The following is a 15412-nucleotide window of genomic DNA, read 5'->3' on the forward strand; positions in this document are numbered from 1 at the left end:
TTTAGGATATTAAACAAGTTATTTATTGGTAATTGCAGTATATTTTACTATATAGTTTACATTAATATAAACACAGTCAGTCTCTGAAAATAAAAAATTTATATATATTTTTGAATGTATGATGTTTATCTAATGCAACAAGTGTTTACGTTATCACATACTAGTACTAAAATATCACCAGAAGAGATAGAAAGAAACCAAGAAATACTTACATTAGCCAATCCTCCTAAATGTCAATACAGAATGTTTTTCAGTGTTACCCCCTTAATTCTTTTCAAACTGACCGTTAAGACCCTGGATAGTATAATCAGTCTTCATCACTCTCATCCTTCAAACCATCCACATTGTTCCATTTTATAATATGTTTGTAAAAACCGTCCTCTTCCTTGTCCTTCGGAATGTATGTTAGGAGCAGCTCAGTATCCTTCAACATTTTAGTGTGGCTGAGAATAGAACCCTAGAACAAGTTATGTGGAAGCGTAATGTCTCCTACTCCTGGCTGAATTAGCTAAAATGTGTGTTTCACAAGACTCCCAATGTAGGAAGAAACAATAACGCATCCAGGACTTATCGCCTATTAACACTCCATGAAAGAACTGACTAACCCGAATAAGCTCGAGATTGATCCGGTTTTAATGCCTTTTAAGGCTAAACGATGGGTATAACCCAGCGGAACAAATTCATATTTGTAAGTGAAAACCGCCAACGGCCGTAGCCGTGTTGGAACACCGGATCCCGTGAGATCTCCGTAGTTAAGCAACATTGGGCGTGGTCAGGAGTTGGATGGGTTGCCACGCGCTGTTGGTGGGGGTAAGGGAATGGAGGAGCGGAAAGGAACTGGCCACCCTACCGCACGTAAACTCCGGCTCAGCAACACCTCTGCGGATGTTCGGACCTGCCCTTACCTTACCAAGTGAAAACCACCAAAATGTGGACGAACGCACTTTCCGCAATTCACGATCCAATTAATTCGGCTAGGATTAGAATAATGAAGAAACAAGTGATTTTAGGCTTTTTCCGGAGCTGCATTTAGGACGGAAGTGGCTTTCCAAATTTATTTTTTAGTTTAGATCTATCCGAGACTAACAATTTTAAAACTTTCTGGGCCTTTAGCTCTTCAACTTGCGGCACAACTGAGGAAATTGCTTAATTTTATGTTTTTTTTTCTTTTTGTAATATGGGGGCCCCTACTTTGACTGCTGAGAAATTTTTTCAACAATAAAAGGTTACTGTGGGTTCAAAAGCCCCCTTTTGAGTACCAGTGCCTTAATTTATTTGGAGTGTAGTTTCAAGTTTCTCGCATTAACGATAATGCAGGAATTATTTTGTTCATATACCTGACGTAGCCAAACTCAAGAATTGATTTTTCAAGAAATACTCTGACCATTTATAAACATCTAAAACGTTTGTTTATTCATTTCAATTAATTAATTTTATTTAATTTTATCTACATCAGCAGAGATCTATCGCTTGCTGACATCGCATAACATGAATTGTAGAATGGACTTTTTACGCACTTAAAAAATACGACTACCTCTGTCGCGTTTAAACCTTCTATTAGGAGCCCGCCACTCTACCATGGAATTAATAATAAATATAATAATGCTATTTATTTTACGTCCCACTAACTACTCTTTTACGGTTTTCGGGGAAGCCGAGGTGCCGGAATTTAGTCCCACAGGAGTTCTTTTACGTGCCAGTAAATCTACCAACACGTGGCTGATGTATTTGAGCACCTTCAAATACCACCGGACTGAGCCGGATCGAACCTGCCAAGTTGGGGTCAGAAGTCCAGCGCCTCAACCGTCTGAGCCACTCAGCACGGCTACCATAGAATTACAGGTGAAGCTAATGAATAGCTGAACCAGGTCTATGGCTTTTTTTCAAATTCAGGAACAAAATTCAATCAGTAGGATACTTGTTTGTATACACGTTAGGCCTATTTCTTCCCTGCGGATTTCAATCAGTCATCATTAATCTGTATTTAGGACTGTCGCCCAGGTAATAAATTCCTTATCAGTATTTTCACCTACTCTTTTCATGAATGATATCAAGGAAATTGAAAATTCATCGAACATTACCCCTTGTAAATTATTCCAATACCTAATTCCGCTTCTTATAAATGAGCTTTTCTCACACCTATGGGATCGCGGGTCCGAACAGTGTAACACAAATGGATTTGTCTCTGTTTCATGTCCGGATGCTTTTCCTGACGCCAACCCTATATGGAGGGATTTAATCACTGTTGCGTGTTTTTGTGGTTGTTTGTAGTGTGGTATGTTGTCAGAATGTGGGCAGGAGAGTGTTAGGACAACACAAAAAGCCAGTCCCCGAGCCAGAATTTCTCCCTGTGGGTGGGGGCGGTATAATAACACCCACGGTATCCCCTGCCTGTCGTAAGAGGTGACTACAAAGAGCCCAGGGGATCTGAAGTTTGGAATGTGGGTTGGCGACCATGGGGCCCTTATCTGAATCCTGGCATTGCTGCCACTTACTTTTGCCAGGCTCCTCACTTTCATCTACCCTATTCGACCTCCCATGGACAACTCTTGTTCTTTTCCGACCCCGACGCTATTAGGTTTGCGAAGGCTGGGGAGTGTTTCATTTCGACGCCCTTCGTGGCCCTTGCCTTTGTTTGGCCGATACGTTCATTTTTCGAATTGTCGGATCCCTTCCATTTTTTCTTTCTGATTAGTGTTTTACAGAGGTTGGTTGCCCAGTTGTACTTCCTCTTAAAACAATTATCACCACCACCAATCACCACCAAGCCAGAATAATTAATCAGACGCGATTAAAATTCCAGTACCGGCCAGGAATCGAATCCGAGACCTCTGAACCTAAGGCCATAACTCTGACCATTCAGCCAATGAGTCGGAATCTTCCCATAAATGAATATTTTCCCGAATTTGTCCTCTCGAATTCAAACTTTATCTTCATATAGTGATCTATTATACCTTTAGAAGTTCAACTCAAGCTTATTCGTCCACTAATGCCATTCCACGTCATCTCTCTACTGACAGCTCGGAATATACCGGTTAGTCGAACAGCTCATCTCTTTACCCCCAAGTCTTCCCAGCCCAAGGTTTGGGACATTTTTGTGACAATAGTCTTTTGTCGGAAATCAACTAGAACAAATCGTGCTGCTTACCTTTGTGTCTATTCCAGTTCTCGTATCAAATAGTCCTGATGTGGGTCATATACAATGTTAGGTATTAAATTAAGGGCACTGAGAACTAAATATTTTGGTGATGAATATAAATTAAAAATAGAAAGAAAGAAGGAATTTTATACAATAGCTAAATTGTTAAATAATGGAGCACCCCAGGATGAATAGCTACTTTGTGTGTGTGTGTGTTTTAAGAAGCATGTGGCAGAAAGAAATGAAAAGAGATTAGCACTAACTAAAATTACTGTTACTGTTAGTATGTAGGGGAACTGATGTACTGAGAACTAAATATTTTGGTGATGAATATAAATTAAAAGTAGAATGTGGCAGAAGGAGATGAAAGGAGATCAGTACCACTAGTAGGTTTAATTAATATTAAATGTAGTGATATAATAATAATAATAATAATAATAATAATAATAATAATAATAATAATAATAATAATAATAATAATAATAATAATAATAATAATAATAATAATCGTATGGCCTCAGCTACCATGTGCAGACATTTCAATTTGACGCCATCTGGCTGTCTGCTCGTCAATTTCGACGTTCCGTTTTACTCTAGGCCCACTAGATGGCAGAGCGAGTAAACCGAAACTCTCTTGTGTGTCTGCGGCTGAGATTTAATGAATTTTGTCGGGTAACACCAAACGTGTCACCAGAGATCTTTTATATGCCGACATCGTACGACATGGAGTGTTGAATGAACTTTTCTCCGCCCTTCAAAAATCCGACTACCTCTGCCGGGTTTGCACCCGCTATCTTGGGATCCGGAGGCCGACACTCTACCACTGATCCACAGAGGCAGCTAATCTGGTAATATAGAAATTGCTGTATTAAATAAACTAAGGAAGGGGAAGATGGATGTTGTCCTAGACTATATAATATTGTTAACGTCTAGGACAAAATAAATTATATTTAGTATAGTAATAGTCAAATAATTTTGAGAGGGAAATGTAAGTCAGGTATCAAATTTAATGAATTGCAATAAACAAATCCTCTCTCCCCAGTTTCATGCGATCCTGAACTGGGAGACGGGAGTATTCTATTTTATTCTATTAAATTAAGAAATTGGATCCATCAGACGTAAAAGTACCCACATTATGTGAGATATCTAATATAACAGTAATTTTATGATCAAAAATGCTCACAGCTACATCAGCATTCTACCTGTCGATAGCTGTGAGAAACAAGGCTAGTCAAATTCAGTCATTAATAGCATTTCCTTCTTAGAATGAAAAACGTCTCTAAACTCTGAAAAACTAGCTCGAACAGTAGTGAGCCGGCATATTGCCAACGTCAGGAGTGTTCAACACGTTCTCATTGGTGGCGAGAATGTCTATATAACATCCGTTATAAGAAATTTTACGGAACATCAATAAATTCACATTGTTAAAAAGATGAAGGGGAGACTTGGAATGATCATTGGATTAGGGACACAAGTGTGTACTATGGTGAGATATCGTCGCTGTTCCGGCAAAGGGACATGTCTCCCAATGCTCATCCTATCCATTATTCTCCTTAAGATTGGTCACGCCTTCGAGCCACATATGAACCATATTCGTTCATGTGTTCATTTCCCTATGCGAACGTGTAAAGGAATATGAACCTTACCGTAACACACTCTAGAAATATATGTTTGCATGATTTCCTTACGCACTTCTACAGTAGTCCGCCTCTGTGGTGTAGTGGTTAGCGTGATTAGCTGCCACCCCCGGAGGCCTGGGTTCGATTCCCGGCTCTGCCACGAAATTTGAAAAGTGGTACGAGGGCTGGAACGGGGTCCACTCAGCCTCGGGAGGTCAACTGAGTAGAGGTGGGTTCGATTCCCTCCTCAGCCATCCTGGAAGTGGTTTTCCGTGGTTTCCCACTTCTCCTCCAGGCAAATGCCGGGATGCTCTTCCCTCTTCCTTGCCTATCCCTTCCAATCTTCCCATCCCTCCACAAGGCCCCTGTTCAGTATAGCAGGTGAGGCCGCCTGGGCGAGTTACTGGTCATACTCCCCAGTTGTATCCCCCGACCAAGAGTCTGAAGCTCCAGGACACTGCCCTTGAGGCGCTAAGTCCGAGGGAAAACCGAACCTGGAGGGTAAACAGATGATGATGATGATGATGATGACTTCTACAGTATGATGTACTTAAGGTTCATTTGCCTCTACACGTTAGCATACGAAAATGAACAAAGCGGAAATTGTTCTGATGGACTGCTGGGAGGCGTGACCAGTCTTAAGGAAAATAATGATTAGGAAGAGCTTTGGGAGATACTGAACCCATGAAATGAAATGGCGTATGGCTTTTAGTGCCGGGAGTGTCCGAGGACATGTTCGGCTCGCCAGATGCAGGTCTTTTGATTTGACACCCGTAGGTGACCTGCACGACACATACACCCAGCCCCCGTGCCAGCGAAATTAACCTATTAAGGTTAAAATTCCCGACCCTGCCGGGAATCGAACCCGGGACCCCTGTGACCAAAGGCCAGCACGCTAACCAGTTAGCCATGGAGCCGGACACGGAACCCATCATTCGCAGTCATCAAATGGGCCACTAAACTTACTAGCCACCTAGCCGCGAGATACATGGTATGGAATGGAGTATCCATTTTTGCATCATTACTTGAGGAGCACACTGTGTCTTCTTCATATTTCGTACCCACGAGACAAGAGCGTTGAAGCTGAATTGTAATCTCTTTGGGCAGGAAACGAATCTAGATTTATAAGATCCTAGTGGAGAATTTCGGATGGACTGGAGTATAATCGTGGCTAATTTCTAAAATACGATGATTATCCAGATGTAAATTAAAACTTGGATTGGTACAGTGGAACGCCCAGTAAATTGGAAGGAATTATCATGTTTTCAAATAACTTCTAGATAAAGACGGAAAGATTGTGCTAGACCGTGGTAAAATCCTAAGCCACACACTTGTAAGTCGTCATAGTGGGAGAAAAGCTTGGAAAAAAGTCATACAACGATTTGTCTCACAATGTCACCTTCGCTGAGTTTGACCAAGAGAGAGATAGAGAAAACTCCATGATTAATTTGCATAAAATTTGCGACATATCTAATGCGTTTATGAAGTAATTGGTACCTTAATTTGTAAAGTTACATCAATTTTCTCGATTTTTCCGTCTGGAGTTGCAAAAATTTACTAATGACAGGCCTACTTTATATCCGGAACACCCGTGTTACAGATTCTAGATTTTTCTTCCCGTGTCCTATTCCAATGTCTAATCATTATTATATGCAGACGATTCACTCATCATCATCAATCCTTTTTAATTAAAGCTGGCACACCGACAGAAAAAAAAAAACATGCAAATTTTAACAACGGACTTGTTCCCAGTATGCTCCGAATCAAACACTGCTTCCCTATATTCTCAAAAGTTATTGCTAATCCTATAACAGTTGCTCACAATATCTGGACATGAATCTTTTATACTCTGAAAGCAGCTGCAGATGTAGAACATAAAGGTAGAATGTATCCAATATGAGCAAAATTGGACTTGAATCCTTTGTGATCCGAAAGCCCCAGATATTAGAATTGAGAAAATAAAATCATTCCAGTAGGGGTTTAAGGAATTACATTTCTTAGTAGAAATAATTTCTTCTTAATCATACTTTCTGAATCTCCATCACACCTTGGCACAGGTTTACTATGTTAATTCTGAAGCGTCAATTTGCACGATTATTTGCGCCTTCAGGTCGAATATCGGCGATGTTCAAGTCAGAATTGAGTGTGTCATTCCACGTTGTTTTTGTCTGCCAGGAGGAGGTCGACCAACTGGTTGGAGGTGGTGAGTAACGCTGGCGACAGTGTTCTATGAATCGCGAGCTGTTTGTCCGAACGATTGGAGTCTTCTGTCCATTATTTAACCTGTACTGCCCATCTGCCGCCGTATTATGTCTACTGAATTTTTATAAATTCAGATTGGTGCTCAATTATGAAAGAACATATGCTGGAACATTCATGTTAAAGAAAGTGATACTTCCACAGGAATTATTAATATTATTATTATTACTTTATTGAACGTAGCGAATTTTTTTTTGTGCTAGGGGCTTTACGTTGCACCGACACAGATAGGTCTTGTGGCGACGATGGGATAGGAAAGGTCTAGGAGTTGGAAGGAAGCGGCCGTGGCCTTAATTAAGGTACAGCCCCAGCATTTGCCTGGTGTGAAGATGGGAAACCACGGAAAACCATCTATAGGGCTGCCGATAGTGGGATTCGAACCTACTATCTCCCGGATGCAAGCTCACAGCCGCGCGCCTCTACGCGCACGGCCAACTCGCACGGTTGTAGCGAAATTAAGGCTCTTTCCCCTCTCTTACACTTAACCTCACAATGTTAACAAATATTAACACGAATGTGACGTAGGAATTAAAGAGAATAATTTCTGGCAAATAATCGTTCATAAGAAGTGCAATCAGGGAAATATGCCAAGGGATGTGTTCGACAAATTCCTAATTTTTTGAAATATTTTTAAAAGAAGGCTAGGTTGGAAATATGGCACCCAGTGACAGCCCTAAACGATAATCTTTCTTTCTTTCTTTCTTTCTTTCTTTCTTTCTTTCTTTCTTTCTTTTTTTCTTTTTTTCTTGATTGATTGATTGATTGATTGATTGATTGATTGATTGATTGATTGATTGATTGATTGATTAATACTACTGATAATATAGGCAAGAAAACATAAAGTTAGTATTTCAGGAAATATGATGTGCTGTATAAAATAAAAGATCTGAGTTAAAATTAAAATCTGATGCTGAAATAGTAAAATATAAAATACTCTAATATAATCGATTCCCTAAATAATATATCCTAAACATATTTCAACGTTTGAAAACCCAAGGTATGAATTCAATAACATAACTAAGTGTAATTGTGGTGGAGGATAATGTTATGTGTGGTGTGTAAGCTGTTGAGTGCAACTGAAATATCTAGTCACCTATCAAGGGAAGTAATCAGTTCAATTAAAAAACCTGAATCCGACCCGGAATTGCACCCGGAACCACTACCCTGGCCATTCAGGTAAGGAGGGGGACTGTGTGAAAGTGACTTCCTAAAAGCACCATTCATTGTAAATCTGTGAGTTTGTGAGGATCACAATAGGCGTAAAAAGGGAGTTTGATTGTCACTGACAGTCGTGTTTCAACTACAAATGAGTATTTCGTAAATAACAGTGAAAACCACGTAAAAACTTAGGATTCATGATTTCCGATTACACGAAAACTATGCGCTAAGTTAAGCGATTATTACGACTCACACACACACACACACACACACACACACAAAGAAATCTGGTAATGGTACCACTAAACACATTCTGAACGGCCTTATCAATAGGCCACGGCCGCTTCCTTCCTTCATCCTTCCCTCTTCCTTGTCTATCCCTTCCAATTTTCCCATCCCCCCCGCAAGGCCCCTGTTCAGCATAACAGGTGAGGCCGCCTGGGTGAGGGACTGGTCATCCTCCGCAGTTGTATCCTCGGACCCAAGGTCTGAAGCTCAAGGACACTGTCCTTCAGGCGGTAGAGATGGGATCCCTCGATGATTCTAAGGGAAAAGCCGACCCTGGAAGGTAACCAGATAAAGAAGAAAAAGAACAAGATGAAATTGTAACCACTCAGAATGCAGGCAATGAATCGACACTCCTAAAAACTTTAACATCTTATAACCATCTCATATTCCTCCCGAAGCACTAAACAATATTATTCCACATTCCAAAGCGGTTACGAATCTTGGTGTGGCTGCAAGCGAAACATTAAGCTGTTCAAAGAGATATATCAATGGCTGCATCCCCTGACGCTGTTCAGAAATATCGCATTTGTCGCAGAAACTACAAAGCCAATTCACTCGGTTTTGTTTCCACTTCTCGAAAACTGTGATACACTGACTGCAACGTGTGCAAAATGCTTCGATCAGATAGGTTCCTATGCCCCTCTTCGAACTCCTTTCTATTACATCTGGAATACACGGGTAAGTTAGCACTCCCACCTAACTGTTCTGAAGATTTCGCTACTTTAATTCTATGCACCTGTTCAATACCCGGTCAGACGATATGCTAGGGGCTTTACGTCGCACCGACGCAGATAGGTCTTATGGCGACGATGGGATAGGAAAGGCTTAGGAGTTGGAAGGAAGCGGCCGTGGCCTTAATTAAGGTACAGCCCCAGCATTTGCCTGGTGTGAAAATGGGAAATCACGGAAAACCATCTTAAGGGCTGCCGATAGTGGGATTCGAACCTACTATCTCCCGGATGCAAGCTCACAGCCGCGCTCCTCTACGCGCACGGCCAACTCAGGCGATCTGCTAGAAACACATGATATACAACACATTGTTCATGGTCACTGCGGTGATCTGGTGCAATGAACTCCTCAATAAACTTGGGACGCTGAATCAAAATCAAAATTCAGTCTCGTGACACTGTCGTCTAATAAGCACGTTCAGTCTAATGTGGGTGTGAATGGGCTGCATGCATGCGAGTGATTGTCTATTTTGATACACACGAGAGAAACCGCTCATTCTCGGCTGAGCGTCTGTCTCACAAAGGCGGTACCAGTCTAGCAATAGCCACATGAAATAATAATAAAACAACAACAACAACAACAACAACAACAATAATAATAATAATAATAATAATAATAATAATAATAATAATAATAATAATAATAATAATAATAATAATAATAATAATAATGTCCGCCTCTGTGGTGTAGTGTTCCGGGCGAGTAGGCCGTGCGGTTAGGAGCGCGCAGCTGTTATCTCGCATCCGTGAGATAGTGGGCTCGAACCCCACTGTCGGCAGCCCTGAAGATGGTTTTCCGTGGTTTCGCATTTTCACACTAGGCAAATGCTGGGGCTGTATCTTAATTAAGGTCACGGCCACTTCCTTCTCATTCCTAGGCCTTTCCTGACCCATCGTCTCCATAAGACCTATCTGTGTCAGTGCGACGGCCAATAGCAAAAAAATTGTGGTATAGTGGTTACTACGATTAGCTGCCACCCACGGAGGTCCGGGTTCGATTCCGTCCTCAGTCATCTCGAAGTGGTTTTCCGTGGTTTACCACTTCTCCTCTAGGCAAATGCAAGGATGGTACCTAACTAAAGGCCACGCCCACTTCTTTCCCTCGTCCTTGTCTATTCCTTCTGATCTTCCGTCCTCCCACAAGCCCCTGTTCAGCACAGCAGGTGAGGCCGCCTGGGCGAAGTACTGGTCCTCCATCCCAGTTGTATCCATCCGACCCAAAGTCTCACACTCCAGGGCACTACACTTGGGGCGGTAGAGGTTGGATACCTCTCTGAGACCGAGGGAAAAACCAACCTTCGAGGGTAAGCAGATTAAGAAAGAAAGAAAGAAATAACAATAACATTAATAATAATTCGTGCTTTCATTCGCTTAATACTTGAAAATCATATCAAGCATCTAGGCACAAGAAATTTGCTCATCGATATCGCGAACGTTTTTTTCTGTTACGTTTTTAATGGGGGGACGTTCTAGTATTTTTTTTAATAATAATGTTACATCTTTTCACATCGCAACAAATGCTATAGATTTTAGGAAATTATGGGGGAGGGTGTAAAAATGTGTCCCACTCGAGTTCTTTAAAGGTACAGAAGCTAACGCCGCAGAGTTGTCGTATTTCAGTACCCTCAAATACCAATTACCTCAGCCGAGACTGAACTAACCTGAGGTTGGAAGGGCGACAAAAATGCCCACCGTTATTATCTTAGTATTTATTATTATTATTATTATTAATTTAAATGAAGTATAATTATTCGTTCGTTCGTAACCTGTTTACACTCCAGGGTCAGTTTTTCCCTGGGACTCAGCTAGGGATCCCACCTCTACCGGCTCAAGGGCAGTGTCCTGGAGATTCAGACCTTGGGTCAGGGATACAACTGGGGAGAATGACCACTACCTCGCCCAGGCGGCCTCGCCTGCTATGCTGAACTAGGGCCTTGTGGGGGATGGGAAAATTGGATGGGACAGGCAAGAAAAAGGGAAGGAAGCGGCCGTGGCCTTAAGTTAGGTACATTCCCGGCATTTGCCTGGAGGAGAAGTGGGAAACCACGGAAAACCACTTCCAGGATGGCTGAGGTGGGAACTGAACTCACCTCTACTCAGTTCACCTCCCGAGGCTGAGTGGACCCCGTTCCAGCCCTCGTACCACTTTTCAAATTTCGTGGCAGACCCGGGAATCGAACCCGGACCTCCGGGGGTGGCAGCTAATCACGCTAACCATTACACCACAGAGGTGGACAGTATAATTATTATTAAACTAAATCATCGTTCTGTCTGAATATTTTGAATTATAGGCTATGGACCTCATTTGGTCTTAACGTAAGAATAACATTCCATCTCAAACTGTGTGGTGTAACTAACATTTATGTCGATGCCCTTCAAATACACACACTCAACCATAACATGGGAGCCTAGATCATTAAATGCCTTAACCATCAAGATCCCGCCTTCTCTGATGACCTTTGGTGATTTATACCCCTTTCAAAATTCCCTAACACTGCCACCCCCGGAGGCCCGGGTTCGATTCCTGGCTCTGCCACGAAATTTGAAAAGTGGTGCGAGGACTGGAACGGGGTCCACTCGGCCTCAGGAAGTCAACTGAGTAGAGGTGGGTTCGATTCCCACCTCAGCCATCCTGTAAGTGGATTTCCGTGGTTTCCCTCTACTCCTCCAGGCAAATGCCGGGATGGTACCTGACCTAAAGCCACGGTCGCTTCCTTCCCTCTTCCTTGCCTATCCTTTCCAATCTTCACATCCCCACCAAGGCCCCTGTTCAGCATAGCAGTTGAGGCCGCCTGGGCGGCGTACTGGTCATTCTCCCCAGTGTATCTCCCGGCCCAGTGTCTCATGCTCCAGGACACTGCCCTTGAGGCGGTAGAGGTGAGATCCCTCGCTGAGTCCGAGGGTAAAACCAAACCTTGGACGGTAAGCAGATTAAGAATAAATAAATAAATAAATAAATAAATAAATAAATAAATAAATAAATAAATAAATAAATAAATAAATAAATAAATAAATAAATAAATAAATTTATTGGTTTTATCTCGGATCCAGCTCTATCGCACAGAGATGAGAATCACAGCCTTCGATTCAGAGTGCGCTGGCTTCGATTCCTGGCCGTATCAGGGATTTTAGGCGGGTCTCGTTAATTGTTCTGTTTGTTTCAATATACACCCGACACACAAACACACTATCAAGCACTTCAGAAGCACACAATAGTAAGTACATTCTTACTCAGAAAGGGCTCTCGGCCATGTACGACACAACCAAATGGCCAGTATCCAGTATTCGGGAGATAGTAGGTTCGAACCCCACTATCGGCAGCCCTGAAAGTGGTTTTCCGTGGTTTCTCATTTTCACACCAGGCAAATGCTGGGGCTGCACCTTAATTAAGGCCACGGCCGCTTCCTTCCCACTCCTAGCCCTTCCTTGTCCCATCGTCGCCATAAGACCTATCTGTGTCGGTGCGACGTAAAGCAACTAGAAAAAAAAAAAAAAAACCAAATGAGGGCGCGGGGGAAACGGCGGAAGTAGAAGAAGATTTCGTTTCTTTTCTAAGGTAAGACATTATTTAATTGCTTTTGATCGCTTATTTTTTTGCACAGCAAATATAATAAATTTGTTGACATGAAAGTCGTAGAAGGATACAGGAAAGAAAATTAGGCTACAAACCAGTACGATATGTAGAGGGATTTAGAGCGGACTAATGCGGGATTTTGCTCATATTTCAACGAGAGTATCTTTTCTGGAATGAATTGCACAGGACGAATGATGTAGGAGAAATATTTTAACATATTTTTTCAGCTTGTTTTTGGAAAGGCAATTCTTTACTAATGCATATGCGGAAAACTTTTCAGAATGTATTTCATACTGTAAATTACATACAGTTTTGGTTGTACTGAATGTGGTACTGCACACTCACTAGGATAGCGCCTTATTTGAACTCTTGGAGCACTTAGCTAAATCTTAGTCCTAATAAAAACAGACAGTCCGCATACTTTCCCTCGAGTGAGCTGGTCGAGCTGTGAATTTGTATTCGCGAGATGATGGGTTCGAATTCCACCAACGGCAGCCCTGAAAATTATTTATTCGATGGATTCGTATTTTCAAAGCAGGAATATGTTTATTAATTATGGTCACGGCCCTTACATTTATATCCTTGCATTCTCGAAAACTTTCGGTATATTAGTGAGACACTACATGGGCCCGATGACCTACAGTCTCCCAGGCCCCTAAAACTAATCATCACTGTGTAAAAGAGGTAGCAAATAAACTGACTTACCGTTCATATTGAGCTCTGTACACTTGCCAGGTACGGGGAGGGTTGACCCCGAAGATGACTGCCGGCTGTTGCTCGCGGTGTCGCAGTCACTTGGCCGGTGGATTTGACCGCGCTGGCTGTGTTGGGTCGTGCGGTGTTGATGGATGCTGTTCAGTAAGATGTTGCTCGAGGTCCGGGACAAGGCCTTGCGCTGTCTCACTGCCTCCTTGTATATCCTGTAGTACATGGTCACCATGACCACTCCGGGGATCCAGAAACTAACCCCGGACGAGATGATCGCGTAATACTTGTTCACAACAAATATACACACGTTAGGGTGAGCTCGACGAAATTCCTGGTGGTCCTCGGTTGTGTACCAGCCCAGGAATATGGGAGTGAATGAGATCAACGCAGGTAATATCCACACGTTGGCGAGCATAAACGATACAGTCCTATGAGTCATGGTGATGGGGTACTCCAGAGGTCGCACAATAGCGTAGTAGCGGTCAACAGAGATGCAGCACAGGTGGAGGATGGAGGCAGTGGAGAAATAGACATCCAGCGAGTTCCAGACGTCGCACATAAAGTATCCGAAAAGCCAGGTACCACCTGTGAGCTCCACACTGGCGTTGAAGGTCATGGCGCAGAGGGCGACCAGGAGGTCAGCTAGTGCCAGAGAGACCACGTAGTAATTTGTGATGATCCTGAGCTTGCGATGTCGCACCACGCTGATGATGACGAGAGCATTGCCGAGCACCGCTGCCAGGATGATGGTGCCCATAACCAGCCCCTTGCACACGGCGGGGAAAATGTCCGGCCAAGGAACTACAGGGTCAGCGGCCGGCACTGTCTGCTGAGACTCATTATGTAACCAACCCGCGGTGGCGGCAACCACAACGTTGTGGTGCTGTTGACCCTGCGGTTGGCTTGGTGGTTCATCTGAAGGTGAAGCCATACCACTGAGCATTGTTCTAAACACTCCTTTCACACTGAGATACTAGACATTTTACCTAACAATTGCAGTTCCCTAACTTGATGAAATTGATACCTATAGCGTACGGATACGTTAAAAAACACTTTCATTGCCTTTGTTCTTAACATCCTCAACTAGGAAGGTATTGATAACTACACTCATACCTTCAATCAACACTTATAAATGTTTATTGTGTTTGCCAGACCTTGAGCTGATTCAGAGAATCATTCACATGGAAGTTTTAAGAACACAAAGCGAACAGATATTAAAGATCACCTTTTGGAATTATTTGGTGAAGAGAAGTTTTCTAAATCTATACGAATTTGTTATAAGTAATGTTAAAAATTTTCACAAGGAGTGAAATTATTTTTAATATTAGAAGACTGGATTTTTCACCAATTATTTAAATTCGCAATAGTTCACGCAAATGTCACACGCTTTGTAATATTATATGCTAATTATTGTGTTCATTAATTTATCGGCATGAAACTTCTTGGATATCGCATTGTTTTGAATTTTTGCCCTTACTATCCTGACAATTCTTGGAAAAATATTTTGAAGTCAGAAAGGGATCTTAAATTTATTGCATGCTTTATTCCATGTATTGTTTCCACTTTAGCCCACAGTTAGCACTCGGTTTGCAGCCGGCGCGGTCGGTTGTTGCGTGAGGGTCAATATCGTTACCGGCGCCGCGGTGAACTGGCTTCGCGCTGCACCACGCTGTATCCCGGTGGCTGGTCCGTAGGTCGCCCACCACGCATGCGTCAGCGTGCAGAGCCTGCCTTACCCTGTACGGAACTTCCCCTACCCCTTTCCATTGAGTAGACGTACACCACAGAAATTTGGGGCCTGTTACGTCGCTTGCAGTAAAATAATGTCTGGCGTTGAGAGCAAAGCCGTACACTGTGCTGTTACATTCAAATCTTAAATCTGTACTATTTAAAAGTTCCAAGATATCACCAAAGTTGTTATGTCAGCTCTACGATAAGA

General features: G+C 42.5%; 1 protein-coding gene across 1 annotated transcript in view; it reads right to left on the reverse strand.

Moving 5' to 3' along the window:
• The window catches only part of LOC136877793 (octopamine receptor beta-3R-like), a 142023-nt gene extending 127607 nt beyond the window's left edge, over window positions 1-14416 (reverse strand). Inside the window, exon 1 of the mRNA XM_067152000.2 lies at window positions 13471-14416. Within this exon, the coding sequence (XP_067008101.2) occupies window positions 13471-14416 (946 nt within the window). The remainder of the gene's footprint in view (window positions 1-13470) is intronic.
• Window positions 14417-15412: the final 996 nt, after the last annotated feature.

The sequence above is a fragment of the Anabrus simplex genome, chromosome 7 (genome assembly GCF_040414725.1).
Source record: "Anabrus simplex isolate iqAnaSimp1 chromosome 7, ASM4041472v1, whole genome shotgun sequence".
In the NCBI taxonomy this organism is placed as follows: Eukaryota; Metazoa; Arthropoda; class Insecta; order Orthoptera; family Tettigoniidae; genus Anabrus; species Anabrus simplex.